Source organism: Gadus morhua, chromosome 22, assembly GCF_902167405.1.
Source record: "Gadus morhua chromosome 22, gadMor3.0, whole genome shotgun sequence".
NCBI classification, from domain to species: Eukaryota; Metazoa; Chordata; class Actinopteri; order Gadiformes; family Gadidae; genus Gadus; species Gadus morhua.
Window position 1 is genome coordinate 15,145,961 of NC_044069.1, and position 20,221 is coordinate 15,166,181.

General features: G+C 44.8%; 1 protein-coding gene across 1 annotated transcript in view; it reads right to left on the reverse strand.

Moving 5' to 3' along the window:
- Positions 1–8,272: 8,272 nt before the first annotated feature.
- rims3 (regulating synaptic membrane exocytosis 3) overlaps positions 8,273–20,221 on the reverse strand; it is a 19,127-nt gene continuing 7,178 nt past the window's right edge. Inside the window, exons 2-6 of the mRNA XM_030347548.1 lie at positions 10,641–10,782; positions 10,122–10,234; positions 9,417–9,518; positions 9,170–9,309; positions 8,273–8,783 (exon numbers count right to left, since the gene is read on the reverse strand). Coding sequence (XP_030203408.1) covers positions 8,571–8,783; positions 9,170–9,309; positions 9,417–9,518; positions 10,122–10,234; positions 10,641–10,782 — 710 coding nt within the window. The 3' untranslated portion in view covers positions 8,273–8,570. The remainder of the gene's footprint in view (positions 8,784–9,169; positions 9,310–9,416; positions 9,519–10,121; positions 10,235–10,640; positions 10,783–20,221) is intronic.

A 20,221-nucleotide genomic window follows, 5' to 3' on the forward strand; every position in this document is an offset into this window, starting at 1 on the left:
ACATATGAAATCACTGTGTTACTCCCTCTGCTAAGGGGTTGGACACTTGGGAAACACTTGGTACTGAATGTAGACAGGAAACAAACAGGAAGCAGGAGCCCACACACCTCAAGACGCACCCTGCACAACAGTGAGTTCAGAGAGGACGTTTTTTCGAGAACAACGTAAAGAAAATGGAAAATAAAAGCAGAAATGGAAAACGACAATAAATGTTGTGGGTCCATACATATTTCACTGATGCTTCCATGGATTGCATGACGAGAATGTCTATTTCCCTATGATTGTATGACTGATTGATTGTATTTTGTGTATATGTGTGTCTGTGCGGGTGCGTGTGTGCGTGACAATGTCGAATTTGTCCCTGGAATGTGTATCGCCGAATGTCTCCGTTCTAAAGATCCAAATGTTTCATGTTTCTCCAAGCGCTGCTTCACTTGATTATGTTTCAGAAATAAATAATTATTTTGAGGGGTTATATAAAGCAGTTGGATTCATAGAAAATTGATGTCATTGGAAAAATGAAAATACCTTTCAAGACCGTTGGTTTCACTGGAACGATATGTAGGATGAAAGAACACGTCTATGGATGTCAATCCACGAATGTAGGCCTATTGACCACAGATTGATTGTGAATATCCATTTATTTGCCTGAATAATTCTGTGGCTGGTATATTTGATATTCTTTGACTATGTATGTCATGACTTCACTTGGTTTCTATTAATGTTTTGCGCTTATACTGAAAATAGCGATCGGGTCAACAACTCAATCGCAAACCTCCACCAATCTGTCACATTGCACACAGCACCTATCTCATCAGTCGCTTTTCTTATTCCTTAAAGGGGACCCTTTCTTATCTCCAGGTGTGAGGCCGGAAGCTCTGATCTATCCATCATACATCTAAGTTGACATGCTCACCAGTCATTTCGTGACATGATACTATTGGATGTGGCGAGTGATGGCTAAATACTACCCTGGAGGTCAAATTGAAGCCCTGTAAATGTCGAACCTGACTTTTATTTTTCAGGATGTTTTTCTGGTATAGAGTGATCCTTTTCTGAGGAATTAATCCTTTTTCAAAAACGAAAAGAGAAACGTGAAAGTTGGAAGGATTCCAGATGATTGACAGAATGCAGTCTGTAGCACAGCCTCCTCTTATCAACAACACAGATATCAACTCTTTCTAATCATGGTTGGTTTGAGCACAGACTAGTCATATTTAGCCTGTTTGGAGAGCGCAGCCAAAATGACACATCACAGTTGGCTCTTCATCTCTTAGCAATATTAGTTTATAAAGAACATGCTTTTGAATGAATCATGCTTGTGGTAAAGATAGTACTCTGTCTGTAACTTTTGAAAATCACCCAATTTTTTTAGGTTTTATATTTTGTTTCCTTTTTTGATAAGCCTGGACACATTTGTTCATTCTCCTACTTGTCTATAATGTTTGGCTTGTATAAAATTAAATCAAAGCTGAGAATGTATCTTTTTATGTACTGACCGAATCAAATTGTGTGTACTTTATCCATCAGATTGATATTGCTGTATATTATATTTCTTACATTCAAGTTGGATGTTTTGTTATGTTTAGGTCTGAATATTTAATACAGTATGCTTTGCCTTTTCTTGTTTTCATGTTCACACCAGTTTATATATAGAACTTGTGACGATGTATGTATATGTATCGTAATCTATTGTTACGCGGCAATATAATAAATATTTTGATGAAATTAAAATAGGCATACTGGTTTATGTTGACACATGCTCTCTCATTTTAATTATCTCCAATAAATGCATATCACAATAGCAAAACACTGCTGGAAAAAAAACAAGGTCAAAGGTTAGTGATTCAAATAATTTTTATTGACTTTGCGTCCAGATGTCAATGGGCATGCAAATACAGGCTTCTGAATCTGAAAGTTTCTATTTTTTCCTCCTTCAACGTTGGTTTCTATTTTCTTACAAAACTACGTGCACCTTAAGTTATCAATTCGGCAGCGTACAAACCACAAAAATACCAGTTTTACATTATCAAATACTGCACATAGAAAACATTTACAAAGCACATGTATAAAATTACAGCTCTCTTCGTTCCGCCCTCGCCTCTCATCCTCATGCTAACTAGCTTGTTGTATTTTTTGCACCGACTCCTCGGACACTCCCTGGAGGAAAAGCTAAGGCCAGCAAGGAACAGACAACCGTCCATCCACCATCCAACCCTGTGTCTGTGCTGTGTCTTGCTCATTTCAACATGCTTTAGCTAGGGTGTCATGCCTGTTGTGTCATCCCCACCCCGCTCACCTGGTCAAACTGGAATAGCATAAATAAAAAAATCAACAGACCTACACTCGAGGAGAAGTGTTAATGAGCGTCGGTACGGATTCTACGTTGTATGTTCAGGAATGTTGTCGTGAAGGAGCAAAATATCAAATTCGTGCTTTACTTAAGAAAAAGGGGCCGGGCTGTCTCTTCAGCCACAACTAGTCTATGGCTATGTATGTGTGGGTGTATATTGTAAATCAGTTGGTGAGTGTTTGTGTGCGGGGGTACGAGGTTGTGCCTCGCAGTGTTTGGCAGTCGCCGTGGGGAAAGTGGAGCTACTGTGATCTCCTGGTCTACTGCCATAGAGCTTTGAGACCCAAAATGGCAACCCTGGGCGCTTGTGCTGTTTGAGAAAAGGACAATTATGAACAGATCCAAAGACAAGCATGTTGTCCCAACTTGCCAATTGGGAATTAAGTAAATAATGAAACAAACAAATGAACACATACACATTTTGTGTTCTTTAAGATAAGCAATGCTACATAGGCGGGCAACACGGGTGGCCTAGCGTGGCCTGGCATGTCACCTTGGAAGGTTAAACAAATTATAATCAGAACCATCATAATAATATGCTAATTGTAGCTATAGGGGCATTTTGCCCCTGACTTAAATGTCGCATAGTACAACCTCAAAATCTTTGATCTCCACACAATTTCATTAAATTATCGTCTGTTACTAGGGCAACCCTGTAGTCCCTGTAGAAGCCACAAGCTCACCTCTTGAGGCTGAGAGTAAGATTTGGATCCAAGTGTATTGGCAAAATTAAAGAATGCCATTGATGCTTTGAAAAGCTCTCATTCATAGGAAAATAGAGAAAGGCTCAAATCAAGCTACTTCAGTTGCATACAGTAACATTATATAGTATCTTACCTCTCAAATAATTCCTAAGACATTGTATTGAGTACACTTTTGATTACATCATCATCATCATCATCATCATCATCATCATCATCATCATCATCATGTCATAAATCTTATTCATTATAGTAGTTATCATACCATCAAGAGGATTACATACAGAAAGTCATCAATATCCATGCGGCAAACATTTTCGGTTTTCAACATATGGAAACATGTATAATTCCATCAGGTTGATCAATAAATTATTTAGTCATCGCAAAAGGGGAACGTTATTACTCTCTTTGAGGGCCATTGTGGAAAATTGAAGGGCACCAAATCGATTTTGCCTGATTAGAACAAACAGTATTTGCGTGCTTCCATAAATAAGGAAAGAGTTGTTCTTTTGGCTGAGCATGAGAGGTTGTGAGACAGTAAAAGTAGGGTTCAACTGAACATACGCAGGCAAGTCTTCAGTGAGACTGCAACAAACAGAAGACTCAATTACACCATTTTCTAGTTTCATGATTCAGAAATGCGTTCATAAAACTATGCATATACACATATATAACAGTGGTAAATTGTTATCAAGCAAAATACAATTTGTCCAAACTTTAAAATTGTGTGCTACGCTCGTGAAGCAATACCTCCCAGAGAAAGAAAATAAGGCCAGTGGCCTCATTCACCTGGCGGCCATCTTTGTTCCATCAAACGCCAGTTGGGTGTGGACTCAATAAGTTCCGCATTCAGTTCCCCCAACCAGCTGACGTCTATAAACAAGGTGGCCGGTGAATAAGGCCATGTAAACTGAACGAGCCCTCGTCACAAGAAAATCAGGACCAAAGAAGCCACTGTCTTCTTAGCCTACATCGACAACTCTTTGAAAAATCCTTGCCCTCTTCTTACAAAAATAAAAAACTTTAATTAAACCTAAGACCACATGTTTCAATTGGAAGTTTGTGACTATCGCAAATGTTTAAAGTATAGGGGGACTTCAAATATCAATAGACGTTCAAATGCAATGGTATAACATTTCAAACAATTAGTATCCTTCCCTAAAAACTTCTGACAACCAAGATTATGGACATGCTTATGGAAAGTTTACATTCAACCCTTACGCTGAACTACAGTGTGGGAAAAGTGCATGGGGGACACAGAGAGGACCTCTCTCTCTCTCTCTCTCTCTCTCTCTCTCTCTCTCTCTCTCTCTCTCTCTCTCTCTCTCTCTCTCTCTCTCTCTCTCTCTCTCTCTCTCTCTCTCTCTCTCTCTCTCTCTCTCTCTCTCTCTCTCTCTCTCTCTCTCTCTCTCTCTCTCTCTCTCTCTCTCTCTCTCTCTCTCTCTCTGATTTTATACCAACCTGATAAAAATAATCAATCAGCAATAATCAACTGAATTTGATTATCTGTCCCTCTATCCAAATCTGAGGCAAAAAAAAGATATATAGCAATCCTTGCTTTCGCCATGGTACTACTAATTTCTGCTGGTGAAACACTTCCCACTATGGTTGAATATCTGTCAATAATGCAATCCAAACAATAAATTATATGAGATGCTAGCATGGTCCTGTCTACTCTCTATATCAGAGTTTGGAGGTATGTTTTCACGCATTATTTTTCCAATACATATATAAGGGCAGAAAAACTACTCATGCTTGTGCTCTTCAAATTCAAATGAACGCAGTTCATCAACCTTGGGATGTCAGCCTTCTTTCATTCATACACTCATTTAGTTTTTTCCTAATGTGTGGGTATGCAGTTAAATAAAATTATGAAATAAATGGAGGGATGCTTAGCAATCTTTACTTCTGCAATCCACACAAACCAAGCATGAATCTTCCTTATCAAAGAACCTGATCCTGCACCTAAATTCCATGATGGATTTTAATAGTGATAGTTTATAGTAAATATCTACATCTCTATATCAATGTACTCTTTATATACCTCCATATGTGTCACAAAGTTCAATAAATACATTGTTTTAAAGTACAGTAATAAACACACTATTTTTTTTAAAAGATAGGCATTATTTCAACAGTCTTTTCCAGAAATTCATTCTCATACATCCCTGTGCAACCTTTCCATTCTTTGCCTCAATGAATAAAAACTGGTTAACATTGTGTAGCTACATAGTATACAGCAAAGAGACATAACATCTCATAGATGTTCCAAGAACGCTGGAATTCACATGAAAAAATATCAATAGTCAGCTTAAAATTTACCAAGGACTAAACATTCAGCATTGAACAAGGATTTGGTTGTTGTATTTTTTGCCCTCGATTTTACAAGTTATCTCAGGTTTATATTTTGAATAAATAATTTCTTTCCGTTTTGTTAATCGCCCTATTCAAACAGATCTCCTAACATTCACAAAAGGCGCGCATTAAAGAGGGCGTGTGCAAATACCAAGAATATAAGTCATTTTTTTGTTTTTATATCATGCCAGCGGTCCACAAAAATAGCTAGATAAGGTACATAAAATGACTTCATATACATGACTAGAAATTACAGGCCCAGCCAAGATTTGCCCCAATATCTGAAAGGATTCCCACCATGGGATCTTGCAGGCAGTAGTGTGTGCTAAGGGGCATAACAGAGTCCATCGGACTCTTTCTCTAGAGGGGCCAACAGGGGAATGTATGAGCCTTTTTTGCCATTTTAAAAAGCACTGAGATTTGAATTCTGCTGAGGAAATTCAGCTTCAGCTAAAGTACACAGTAAATGTATACTTTGCATATTGGGGGACATTGGAATTTTCAGAATTTAGTATTTATATAAGCTACAATAAAAACAGTTTCACAATAGCCAAAAAATTCAAGTCAGTCAAGATACAAACATTTTGTGGAACAGTCAATGTGTAATCAACAAGCCCATCCAATTTTAAAACTAGAACCTATTTTATCAATTTTAATACTTTTAACTTCATAAATTCACTCTAAATTGAGAACAAGATACGTTGTACAAAATATGTAGACCATAACCACTTCACAATTGTGTTTGGACATAAGTGGTATTGTTCAAAACATGACTATCATAATTATACATGTTATTTCAAAGAAAATAAAATGAATGAATTTTTTATAAAGACATCTCCTGTCATTGTTAGCACTTATAAGAGTAAGATATTTTGTATAATTCTACATCACAAATTTGGAGAGATAAAATATTTGGACATTATTAATGGGGTAAAATAGATCTGTTTAAATGTTGTACAAATATCTGAATAAAGAAATGGGCAATTTTTCTGAAAATGAACAGAAGGAATTTTAGATACATCATGCTGGCGTTCAATTAGAGAAAATTATAGGCCTTGATATAACACAAAATGTGCGACTCAAATGAAAACATTGACGGACAAGTTGTCAATGTTTTGGGTTCAGTATCGGGAGCTAAAGTGCCCTTTTGAGGAGTAAAAAAATATTCTTGCCATCAAATTATAAAACCAAATCCACCAAATGAAAAATTGGGGAGCGTAATATTTTTCAGGTATTTCAAAATGCCCCCTACTCCTTAAAACAAAAAGATGTGGCGGACCAATAAACAGCCAGCTAAATAATAATGACGTGAGAAGTGTGACTGTGGGATGATGATACAAACATCAACAGCTTCATACAAAAAATTGCACATTTAAACGTGTATACCAGCTGTCCAGGTGAGGTGCAATTTAACGACAGTTGGAAAAGGGTGACCTAAGAAAAAAGTAGGAAGGTTAAAGATTTAAGTTGGCCTCTGTAGTAAAGGTGGTTGGCCGCGTCTGTGTGCAAGTTCAGGATATAATCCGCCGAGAGACAGACATAACTACTACGTCTATAACAACCCCTCCCCCCACCTTCCTGCCAGTGTCCTCACTTTCCAAAGAACCAGGAAGAAGAGTGCAGAGAGGGTGACATCAAAACAGGGACATTGACGATGGCGTTCTTAACAGTCCGGGTGCTGGTAAAGAGGTTACAGGACTGTGCAACCACACGGTCTCAAACTGGAGGACTCGGTTTCCCAGAGTGCCCTGGGTGTGGTGTGAGTCTGAAGGGTACTTTGACTCCTTAAAGTCAAAGAGAAGATTGGAGAGCTTTTTTAGCGGAACCTCTGGTTTTCACAACAAAAAGTGGATTTTCAGAAACAGCCTTACAAGCGGGACGACTCGGTCGTAACAAGTCCTCGTGTGGTCGTGATCGGTGATTCCCTCGCCCCTCCCCCCTCCCAAACCTCAGAGCAGTGCTATTCTACTAGGACTGATCGCAAAATAAATAAATAAATACCACTAATGCGCTACTATATAACCCTATACTAACTATGCTGTTCAATGCAAGCAAGGACAAACCAAAGAAATGGCTTAAGCGCTTGGGGGTAGAAGCCATCCCAAGGGGAGCACGTGCAGAAGGCAGCCAGCACACAGCACGTAAACAACAGAGAAGGAGAACAACTAGTCATTGATATACTCTTATAGAAACTCAGCCCTGTGGACGTTTTTACAGAAGCGCTGTTGCTACCTCCACGTGAACACCCAAGTCCGTAGCACAGGGGACGCTAACGTTCGGCCTGTACCGTTCTCGGCCCACGTGTGTGTGTGTGTGTGTGTGTGTACGTAAAATTAATATTTTTGCATTTCACTCAAGTCATCGACTCTGCTACATATCCATACTCACTTGTGTTTGTACTCTAGCGCCCACTCCTATGTATAGTAATCATCAGAACAATAATAATTGCTTTGGTTCTTTTAAAAAATAAAGTTATTTTCTCTTAGTTTGGCATAGAGAGTTTGGGAACTGGCAGCGAGGATGGCCGTGGTATGGAGTGGTGCCACCGATACCCAGGGAGGGGGGCGGGGGGAGAGGTGGGGTCTACCTGGGGGGGTCTAGGGGACGGCTCCCGGCCAAGCCCTCGGTACCCTGGTTACGAGGAATGTAGGGGTGTGCACGTGGGAAATGCTACATGTTTTGGTTATCAATGATGTTGGTGCGCGATGCTGGAATGATGACGTGCCGTCATAGCTAGGGAGAGAGCCGTGTGTGTGTGTGTGTGTGCGTGATTGTTCGAGTGTGTGTGTGCGCGCGCGCGCGCGCGTGCGTGTGTGTGTGCGCGCGTGTGTGCGTGTGCGAGCATGTGTGCATGTGTGCCTGTGCGTGTGTGTGTATGTGTGCATGTGTGTGTGTGTGTGTGTGTGTGTGTGTGTGTGCGTATGTGTGTGTGTGAGAAACGGTGGGACGATGACATGAGATTAAGTATGCGTTTCTCCTCCCCTGGTGCACATGGGTTGTGTATGAGCTTTTGTGTGGGTGTGTGTAAAATGCCTACCTGCTCTGTGCTTCAAACACAGTATATAGTATACACATACTACACTGAATTTGTGTTTGTATGTGTGTGAGTGTGAGTGTGTGTGTGTGTGAGCGGGGGGGGGGGGGGGGGGATGCGCCTGTGTTTAGGAGCAGGAGGGGCTGGTCGCACTCTCCAGGGAGGACTGGGAGAGGCGTCTGGTGAGGGGCCCGATGCTGGGGTCTGCGAGAGAGGAGGTAGGGAACAGCTTGAACCAGCCACTGACTGTGGCGGACAGGTCCAAGTCGTCCAGCAGAATCTGGGCCATGCCCATGAAGCACTTGTGGTCCATGCGGCCATAGTCGCCCCATACTATGACCTGGCGTGGAGAGAGAGAGGACACATGCAGGGCATGTTAATGATACGCCGCTGGAGGGAGAGAGGGAGTGGGGAGAGGAGGAAAGAAGGAAAGGACGAAAGAGAGCATGCATCCAAGCATGCACGAACCGACACACAAACAAAAAAAAGGTATTAATGAATTGAATAAAGAAAGAAAGACAGAAAGAAAGAAAGACAGCACTCACTCATGCATGCACGAACAAACGCACAAACGAAAGAAAGAAAGGAAGGAAGGAAGGAAGGAAGGAAGGAAGAAAGAAAGAAAGAAAGAAAGAAAGAAAGAAAGAAAGAAAGAAAGAAAGAAAGAAAGAAAGAAAGAACGGAGGTACAAATTAACGAATTAAGAAACAAACTAAATCCACTTGCCTGGAGGACTTTGCCCTGAGGACTCTCGTCAAACAGAAGGGCCTGCTGGTAGGTGGGTTCCAGAGACCTCTTCACTGCTTTGGTCTTCTTCTTGGCCAAGCACACGCCGTTCTCCAGCACGTACACCTTCACGTACGTTGCTGAGGAGGAGAGCACAACGCAGATCAAATAAGGGCCATACATCAGGATCTACATCTGGATTCTAGAAAGTTCTAGATTCCCTGCTAGGGAGTGTTAGCATGGTTACCTGGTGAGTTTTTGGAACCTGGTTTACGGGTCAACCCTCTAGCCTGGTTGACCTCCACTTCCAGCTGTCCTCCTCTGTCCACCATACCAACGTTGACATCCCCTGAGAACACACAAGATACAAATACAAACCTAGCAATTGTAAGTGCTTGACAATTGCTTCTATCAACATCTATACTGTACCGACAGTGATACATTGTTTTTGTTTCTCTTTCTTCTGACAAAGTACTCACTGTAAGTCGCTTTGGATAAAAGTGTCTGCTAAATGCCCTAAATGTAAATGTAAATGTTTTTGCAGCAGGTAGTACCATAAATATACTGCAGAGGGCGACAGAGAGCTGCAGGTCTGCCCCCAGCACAAGAAAGCCAAGCTCTATTTCTCCAACCTACAGTGACCTTTTGTATTAAACATTCATTTAACCAGCAAGATTAACTGTATCTTCAGAAGGGGAAAAAAAATACCACTAGTTCTCCACTGCTCTTTTAAGTTGTGCTGTGTGTCCAAAAAAATAAAACTGCAATATATATTTGATCTATTTCGAGTTTTCGAGCAAATGTCATCAAATCCAATCAGACAGACAGTAAAGTAGGTTCTCCTGCTGGGATCACCTTTCAAATACTCCCTCTAACAAGGTTAATCCAAGGTTTGATCATGTTAGAGCTCATGATGTGATTAGACTATGATAGGAGGTCAATGTTGTCTTACCCATAGAGGGTGTGGCTAGGGTCTGTCGTCCGACAATCTGGGCGGGGCCGAGTCCATCCAGGAAGTCACTGAATTGGCTCTCAGGTCCCAAGCGCGTGGTGGGGAAGACAAAACTGGAAGAGAGGACATCATTGGTGTGAGGATGGATAGACTGAAGGACGATGGGTGGATATATGGATTATTATAGACGGATGTCCCGATGTTCTCATGGACGGACAGGCGGACGGGTTCATGGATGGAAGAAGAAGCAGAGGAAAAGTATGTGTGAGGTGGGACGGCTGGACGGGTGGGCGGAGCTATAGACGGGGATGGATGATGATTGTAAAAATTGATTCACGGACAGATAATGGAGTGACGATGAGTGGATTGACAATAGCTGCCGGACAGATGGACTGATGAACATGCAGACGTAGGGACGGATCACTGAACGGGCGGCGGATCGAAAGACCAGGACGAAAGACTCGCGGACGGACGGGCGGACGGACGGACGGACGGACGGACGGACGGACGGACACTCACGTTCCGTCGGAGCTGTTGGAGTTGGTGCTGCCGTCCGTCGACTCCTTGCTGCCCTGCCGCGTCACGCGGTTCCTCATCTCCACGGCGATGCCCGTCTCGGTGCTGCGGCGGATGGTGCTCCGCAGCTTCTTGGTCCCGCCGTCTGAGAGGGGGCACAGAGGTCACAGAGGTCACGGAGGTCAAAGGTGCCGAGCGCGTCGTCGGCGATCGCACGCGACCGCATTAGCGTGGGATAAGCTAGCTTGGTAATCCCCCTTCCCCCCCAACTGATTCACAGGGGGTTTAAGGGAAGGGAGACATCAGAGTGCCAATGAAGAAGTTGGTGTGATATACTTTATACTGTTGGATCTGAAGCCAATGAGCAAGGCACGTTTGGCCGTTACACCACGTGGCAGTAGCATTGACCTAGTTCAGATGGGTTTCAGACTTTGGTTCAACAGCCCTTCATCTCCCGTTGATTTATTGGGCCCTGCAGTTTGATCTGGCCGTACAGATTGTCACGAGAGGAATTTGTTTGGTGGTCCACCCTGGTATGAGTTATGCGGTCCAAAGTTAACAAGACATTTAAAGCACCGGAGCGATCACAGAATGATGATGATGAATGAATGATGAACCTTGGCCCGGCTAAAGCTTGTTTTCTCTGTTGGTCAAGTCGAGTGTAACAGTGCAGTTTATCATGGCAAGCCGGTGTAATAACCCAGTACTGGTTTGAGAAGCAACAGTATCTTTCCCAAATAAGGAATACGATAACATCCTTTCAAGTTGAGCAATGCTAAAACAAATTTTAGTGATTCTTGTATCCACATAAGAATAATAATAAAACACTTAAAGCATCACACCAATCTAAGCAAAAGTGAAAACGAAATGCTTCATGGGATCTAAAACTTTGAACACAGAAAAGGTAAAAAAGATACGACACAAGGCTATCTGGTCAACCGCGTGTGGCCTAATAAATCGCAGTGCACCAGCTATCCTTTACTAAGGACACTAAACCATCCCCACTGCTCTGAGTCGTTATGTGGCAGAGCATGGGATGAGACTATGAGCAGGGTGTAAGAGAGAGACAGACAATAGTTCCACTCGCCTCTTTCCACAAACATCTCAACAATGTTTGGTTTGAAGAGTGCTCGCCCCGGAGCCAAGGCGAATGAAACCTAGCACCCACTGGAATCTCTCTGCGACACCGGAGAAACATTCCTATTGCCTTAGAAAGTCCTTTAGATAAATGTTTGTAGACACATGCAGTGCTACACTCTATCAGAAGGGACACCTATGGTGGCCGCCTTCGGGCGCCGGGAGAGAGTTTAGGAGGTCCCCTTACACACACACACAGACACACACCCATACACACACACAGACATACACAGACACAGATAAACAGGGGATGAGGGAGGCTGAGCAATATGTTGCCAGCTCTGCTGACTCAGAATAGAGGAGAGCTGGCTATCTTAAACACACACACGCAAACACAGAAGCGCAAACGCAAACACTCTGACAAGCACACACACATACATTTAAAAATAAGATAACAGTATTTAAGACGTCGCATTGTGAGATGAAGCAATGGTATTACATGGAGAAATTACAAACCCCCCAATAAAGCCCTCACCACCACCACCACACTCCCAAAACCCCCTTCACCATCGTCCCACCCTCCATGACTCCCAAATCCATCATCGCTTCATCTATCATCACCACCACCCCCACCTCTCCACTATCCCATACCACCTCCTTCATCCTCACCACCCCCATCACCCAACTTCCTCCTCCCCATCCTCACCCCTCCGCCCACACTGCACCTCCTCCTGCTCCAACACCAACCATTTCAAACGTCACTTCAACCATCTCATCCAACACCACCACCACCACCACAACAACAACCCACCACCCCGAACACACCTTCCCTCCCCCAGCGACTGCAGCCTCCATCATCCCCGTCCCATCCAACACCATCACCACAACAACCACCACAGGTGTAGTTTGTGAGGGCATTGTTCCTCACTGTATCAAGGATCGGGGCTCCAGCCGTGCTAGCAGAGCTCCTGTCGGTAGACGACAAGGAGCCTGCTGGGCTTGCAGCCAACCAACATGGAAGGGCCAGAGACATGCCCTGTGTCCTGCTTTATTCTCACGGGCGGATGAAGCTTTCATCGTGGGATTTGAATAAGTGCATTCTGCAATCGAGCTTTTATACGGTGTTGATTTAAAACCTCTACGGACACATTTGTTGTTGTTTTTTACAGTTTACTACTGCTTGCCGAGTTTTGTTTTCAGCCGATCGCAGACCGACAGATCTGGTCCTCCAGCAAAAGGATTGGTCCAAATTTGAGGGGAGTGAGGGGAAAGAAAGTGAAACGCACCCTTCCCCCAGATCTGAGCTCGTCTGCCAAATCAGACTTTAGATATGACCGTAAAGTCTGTTTTGTGTAGGCTCCGGTACCAAGGACAGGAAGGAGATGCACTGTTTCTAAGGCAAATCGGCACGGCGACTTACAGCCACCCCACTTCATTAGCCAGCGCTCCAAACTCAGTGCTCATTAAGGCGTTTCCGCCATGCCCCCGATCCATCGCCATGACAACCAGCAGACAACCGTATCTATCCCCCATCAATATGGAAATAAACAGTCTCACCCTCTCACAAAGGTTGAATAGGAAGAGTGAGAGGAAGGGCTTGGACAGAAGAGAAGAGGGGAGGAGAAGCGTCTGATCTCGAGAGTCAAGACAGACAGAGACAGAGAGAGAGAGAGAGACAGTGACAGAGAGAGAGAGAGGGAGGGAGAGAGAGATAGAGAGACAGAAAGACTGAGAGAGACACAGAGAAAGAGAGAGACAGAAAGAGAGAGATAGAAAGACTGAGAGAGACACAGAGAAAGAGAGAGAGTGAGAGAGAGAGAGAGAGAGAGAGAGAGAGAGAGAGAGAGAGAGAGAGAGAGAGAGAGACACAGAGACAGAGACAGAGAGACTGAGAGAGACAGAGACAGTGACAGAGACAGAGACAGAGACAGAGACAGAGAGAGAGGTCCCGTGGGTTTTGTTAATAAGCAACGGGGTGCTACTTGAACCGCGTTCTATTTATAATCCTAAAGTCTTAAACATTTGGATTTGTCATTGTGTGTGGTTGTGTTTGTGCATCGGTGCGTGCTTGTGTGCATACGTGCACGTGTGTGTGTGTGTGTTTGTGTATGAGTGTGTGTTTGCCTGTGTGGGTGTGCAAATGTGTGCATGGGTGAAGAGGACAGGATAATGCTTCGTTGGGTATGTGAGCATTGTGAGAGACAAAGGGATTACAGCAGCCTTCTCCTCGCTCTGCTCAGCGGGCCTCAGCCACACAGAGAACGTCAAGGGAGCGTTGTGGACTACTGACATACCACCCCTGCACCTCTGCACTCGTATAGGTGGTTTGTTACAATGATGTGACATTTATGGCATATCCTCCAATCCTAGTAGGAATAGATCCACCGGCCTGTGAGTGTGCACGTGTGTGTGGGTGTTTGTGTGTGTGTGTGTGTGTGTGTGTGTGTGTGTGTGTGTGTGTGTGTGTGTGTGTGTGTGTGTGTGTGTGTGTGTGTACGCGCACGTCTGTGTGTGTGTGTGTGTGTGTGTCTGTGTGTGTGTGTGCGTACATGTGTGTTTGACAGACTATAGTTGTGCCCCAGCTGCCATGACAACATCCTCCCTTGGATATGGACACAGACAACGCCACCTGAGACATCTTGCGCCATGGCAACCATCTCATCTACGTGAGACTCTGCATTTTTGTTCATCTAACGGCAATTCTCCTCCATAAGCACTGCACTTAACATGTGCTCTGTGTCACAATGTTGCTCTGACACATCTGACTGAAGCCCTGTTTCCAAATGGTCATGTGCTTGTATATAATTATATTTACCCTGGTTATTATCGAGTGTGGCCACTAGCGATTGACTGGAGATTGATTGGATTTAAACCTTTAAACATTCTTGGCCGTATTTTCTTGTTAAAGTCTGTCAAAAAGGAATCCTTTTTATATTTGCTGCGTATAGAAGATTCGAACATCGCCTTTTGTGCAGAAATTCGGGCAACATGCAGACGCAAAAGTTGCACAGCGGCATGATGGTCTGAATATGTATTGTATCCATCTCCGCTCTACCAAACAGTAATGCATCCACTTAAGTTATCATGCGCACGGGTCGCTCAGTAACGAGGCAGCCACTCCTCTCGCATCAAAACTCTCATCCAGCAATAGCTGGAGAGATCTCTTCCACTTTCCCCCGATATAATCCCTTCCTCCTCGCTTTCGCTCTCCCTCCCTCTCTCCCTCCCGTTTCCATGGAGATGGCTGTCTGCATTGCACCAAGAGCCCCAGCTGACTTGTTGCCCCCCCTCTCCCCCCCCCCCCACTCTTTCTCACCCTATATCTCTCTCTCGCTCTCCTCACTCTCGTAGTCTATCACTTCCATCTCTCTCTCTCTCTCTCTCTCTCTCTCTCTCTCTCTCTCTCTCTCTCTCTCCCCCTCTCTCCCTCTCTCTCTCTCTCTCTCTCTCTCTCTCTCTCTCTCTCTCTCTCTCTCTCTCTCTCTCTCTCTCTCTCTCTCTCTCTCTCTCTCTCTCTCTCTCTCTCTCTCTCTCTCGTCCTTCAACACTTACATGCAAACCCAATGCATCCGCGCTGCCCTCCCCCCTCCCCCCTCCCCCTCCCCCTCCCCCCAACACACACACAAACACACTTGTGCTTGCAACCTTTCATGAACTACCTGTTTCATTTCAACAGCTCCAGTTGAAACCACCAACAGCTCCAGATGAGAGTCCTACAACTCATAATTGGAACCTGTCCTGCGTACCTCCTTGTCACAGGAGTTAGAACCTTATATGAGCAGCTGTGTGCGATTCTCTGTACATTTAGGGGAGTCGCGGGGCTGGGGGGGGGGGGGGGGGGGTTGCTCAGTGGTGCTTTGCAGCAATTAGAGTGTTTCCCCAGGGCCTCAGCGCGATGAGTAATGCCCAGGAGCCTCTGTGGAGCCACTCGTAGATTACATGAGGTTTGGACACCGTTGAACAGCTCCTCACACTCCAGGCACACACACACACACACACACACACACACACACACACACACACACACACACACACACACACACACACACACACACACACACACACACACACACACACACACACACACACACACACACACAAAATGCAATGTCTTACAAACCATAATCTTGTTTGCTTTTACAACATGTGGCTTGTTTTCTGTGTCATTTTTGGCATTTCCATTTATCTCACTTTGTATCATTATCCCCTGCGCTCTTTATCCTCTCTCCTTTATGCTTCCTTCCTGGTTCCCTTCTTGCTGTACTCCTAGTGCTCTTCAGTTGTTGAATTTGTTCTCTTTAGCATCGTTTCCGCCTGCTTCTCGAACGTCTGTCAAGGCCAGTTAATTGTAGCTCACTCAACTATGTTCAATGACTTAGGCCCCATCCCATTTCTACCCCTTACCCCTTCCCCTTACCCCTCCCCCTTCAAAACAAGGCGGAGGGGTAAGGGGAAGGGGTAAGGGGTAGAAATAGGATTGGGCCTTAAAGCTCACTCAGACACTTGAAGAGGTACCCTTGTGAGAGTGTGCGTGTTCATGTTTCTGTGTACGTTTGTGTGTGCATGCATGTGTGTCTGTTTGCTTGGGTTTGTGCATGTGTGTGTGTGTGTGTGTATGTGTGTGTGTGTGTCTGTGTGTAAGTGCGTGTGTTTGTGTGTGTGTGTGTGTTGGCATGTGTGTTTGTGTACGTGCGTGTGTGTTTGTGTGTGTGTGTGCATGCGTGCTTGTGTGTGTGTGCGTGTGTGTGTGTTTATAATTGCATCTGTATATGGTCCCAGTGGTCTGTGTCTCTGTGTATCTGTCTGTCTGTGTGATTACGTGTCTGGTGTCTGTCTGTCTACTTATGTGTGTCTGTGTGGTCCTATCAGTGTGCCTTAGACTGTGTGTCCGTGCATGCGTGTGTGTGCATGTGCGTGTGTGTGTGTGTGGTTGTGTGTTTGTGGGTGTGTCCTCTAGCACATCACTAAGGCCAACCTGACATTTGAAGGCACCTCTGATGAAGGCTTTTCTCATTATGTGCTGTAATATGGAAAGAAACCTCTGATGAAGGCTTTTCTCATTATATGCTGTAATATAGAAAGCTGTTTTTAGAATCCCTGGTTGCTCCGACGTGCTTATTGGTTGCACTGGTGACGTCAGCAATCCACCATCCATAGCAACAGTAACCAAGCATGGCTGGTGGAGATGAGAAATCTATGGTGGTGTCTCCATTGGACCCTAGTGGCTAAATTTGGACACGGGGAACAACGGAGGGGTGGAGGAAAGACAATTGGGAAGAGGGCTTGCATGTCCAGGCGCAGATTAAGACGTGTTACATAAGGGATACAAACAGATACATCATGAACATTCATCATTGCCTATGCATCCATAATTCCATGACCATCCGTGATCTTTTCTTTTTTTCCCACCAAAAAGGAAAAAACACTCCAGGCAGAAGACCGAAGTGGAGTGCACACACTCATTTGATTGGCTGATGAGCTGTCAAATGCTCACTCCCCTTTGGCCAATCGCCTATCAGCTGTTTTCTTTCTGCTTATTGACCATCAGCCACAAAACAATTGTGTTCAATCTTGTGTTAATTGGTATTAGCCGTTGCAATCAGCGCTTTGCTAATCAATGAACTCATCCTTCACCCCAAGGGCTGAGTAGTATCTACACCGCATCGGTAGAGATTAAACAGTCTCCTCAGTGCCACTTTTTAATTCCCGCCAACGTTTTGGAAGAAACTACAGCACATTTCCTCTTCCACAGCTATTATATGCTAACCATTAATTTTCCAAATTAGTTCTCTGACTCATGCCAGTTAATGTAAATTACTACAATAATACAATTCAGTAAAAATGAGTTGATATAGTGAGAGAGATAAAAAAGGGAAAAGCACGTCTATTTTTTATAGGCCCCTTGCAACCGTAAAAATGCACATTTTAAGGATTTGAAAAAATCTCATTTATTTCTAAGGATATCCTCAAAAGACAATGAAGGGTTTCAGTAAGGAGAGAAACATTCATGTTAAACATTACGAAAGACAGACAGACGGAAGTGTGCATCAAATAAAGGGGAATTCAAGCCATTGTCTTGCACACAGGACATGCAATGCAGCAGATATTGTTCCTCAGGAGAGCCAATTACATCATGCATCTCATATTCCTGCCTCTCAACCACTACACGGCTATTGTGTGCATACCAATGTGGGGGGCTCGCTTACACCTCGCATCTGACATCCGTCAACATCTGCTAAGCCCTCCTAGAACCATTAAACACACTTTATCGCTGCACTAATCCGCCATAACGCGTGAGTTATGAAAGTACTGCAAATATAATGACGCATCCCATTGTGTCATCCCACTTAAAATACCTCAAACGCCCCGCGCTTTAATATCAACTACATGTACTTTCCTTCTTCTACTTATTTTACACCTGTTATCCTAAATTTCTGACTCAGACTTAACAACTCGACTGAGCTGTTTAGATGACTAATTTTCTCTAGGTGGGGGCAAGACCTGTGTGTGTGTGTGTGTGTGTGGGGGGGGGGGTTGTGTGTTGTCTCATTTGTGTATGTGTAACTGTTTAATGTCAAATGTTGTCTTATTTGCGTTTGTCTTATTGGTGTATGTTGTCTTATTTGTGTTTATGTCAAATGTAGTATGTTGTCTTATTTGTGCATACGCCTAATTGTTTTCTATATGTCTATCTTTTTGCTGCATAAATCATAAAATAAAAAATGTATCACAAAAAAAAAACTATATGTAGGTCGCACGCAGATTATTAAAAACATAGACGGTTACATAAATCGGACTTAGAGGGGCCGTTCCTCAAAATGTGTTGAGCGTCTCTTTTGGATTTTACCGAGGTCGCATCTACTTTGTGAACTCGGCCCCGTTCTACAGTCAATGAGCGAACGTGTGGTCCCAGCATATGTGCATGTTGCTACCCTGCAAGAAAATCTGCACCCACTGCCTAAAACCCTGTTCATGCTGCTGCACCAATCAGACGCCGGGAAAGCTGCACAGCCCAGAGCCACATAGGAGCCGTGTGTGTGTGTGTGTGTGCGTGCGTGCGTGCGTGCGTGCGTGCGTGCGTGCGTGCGTGCGTGCGTGCGTGCTTGCGTATGTGTGAGTGCTTGCGTATGTGTGAGTGTTATCTGTGCTGCGTGTGATTACAGCTCTCCGAGTAGAGATCAGTGGCAATGAAGCCAATATTATAGCTCACTGAAACACAGATCCTTCCAGAGTATGGACACACGCACGCACACGCACACACACACACACACACACACACACACACACACACACACACACACACACACACACACACGCGCACACGGACCCAAACACACTGACTCACCTTGCACATGTTGGAACCCGACGACACAAACGCTGTAATTTCCCTCGCGTTAACACCTTGCCGGGCTGCTACTGAGGGGGTCTCACCTCATTTTCACCATTGGGGCGGGGTGAGTGCTGCAGCCGTCTAACGTGAGACCCCTCACCCTATTAGTGCGGTTTGCCGGATCAGCTAAAAGTCTGCAAACCCCCTGCCCCTCTCTCCCTGCGGGCTAGTCGACATGCCGCGGACAGCAGCCCAGCCCGGAGCCTCCTGTAATGGGGAGGACCGGCCGGCGGCCTCCGCATCCCTCCCGGGCTGCCCTCTCAGGTGCCTGGGCTTCGGAGCGATGCTCTAATGGGGAGGGCATCATCACAGCTCCCTAATGGTGGCAATCTAACTGTTAGGGGGACAGCACCTGTGGGCTTCAGCAGCCCCTGGGCACGGTGTCTGTGGACGGAGGGAGAGATGAGCCTTTTGTTTTCGTGCTAAAAAGCTGTATTCCACTTTCCAAGCACCTTTCCTGTGGAACAGTGGAAGAGTAGGGGGGGGGGTACGCCGCATACACCGTATAGACACACACAGAAAAACCTTGTCAAAAAGCTCCAACTTCCGTACGCAGGCAGAGAGCGCGCAGATGAACGCCCTAGCCATCCACACGGCTAAGAATAGAACAGGGAACATTTAGCAGTTGGGGGTGAGGAGTGTGGATGCGTGTGCGCATGTGGTGTTGGTGTGTGTGCGTGTGTGTGTGTGTTTGGAGGGAGGGAGGGAGGGAGGGAGCAACAGAGGGGTATGAGTCTGTGTGAGAGAGAGAGAGAGAGAGAGAGAGAGAGAGAGAGAGAGAGAGAGAGAGAGAGAGAGAGAGAGAGAGAGAGAGAGAGAGAGAGAGAGAGAGAGAGAGAGAGAGAGAGAGAGAGAGAGAGAGAGAGAGAGAGAGAGAGAGAGGGGTAGACAGGGGTAGAGAGAGAAAGAGAGAGAGAGAACAGGGAGGAAAAGAGAACAGAGAAAGAGAGACAGAGTGTGGCAGTAAAATGATGGATTAGGGACGATGGAATCAAGAAGATAAACAAGGCGTTTGGAGAGAGGGAGAGATAAAAAGTGGAAGGGCGAAAGGAGCGGGGGGGGGGGGGGGGGGGATGGAGTGAAGAAAAGATCACCGACTTCTTAAATAGCTCGCTCT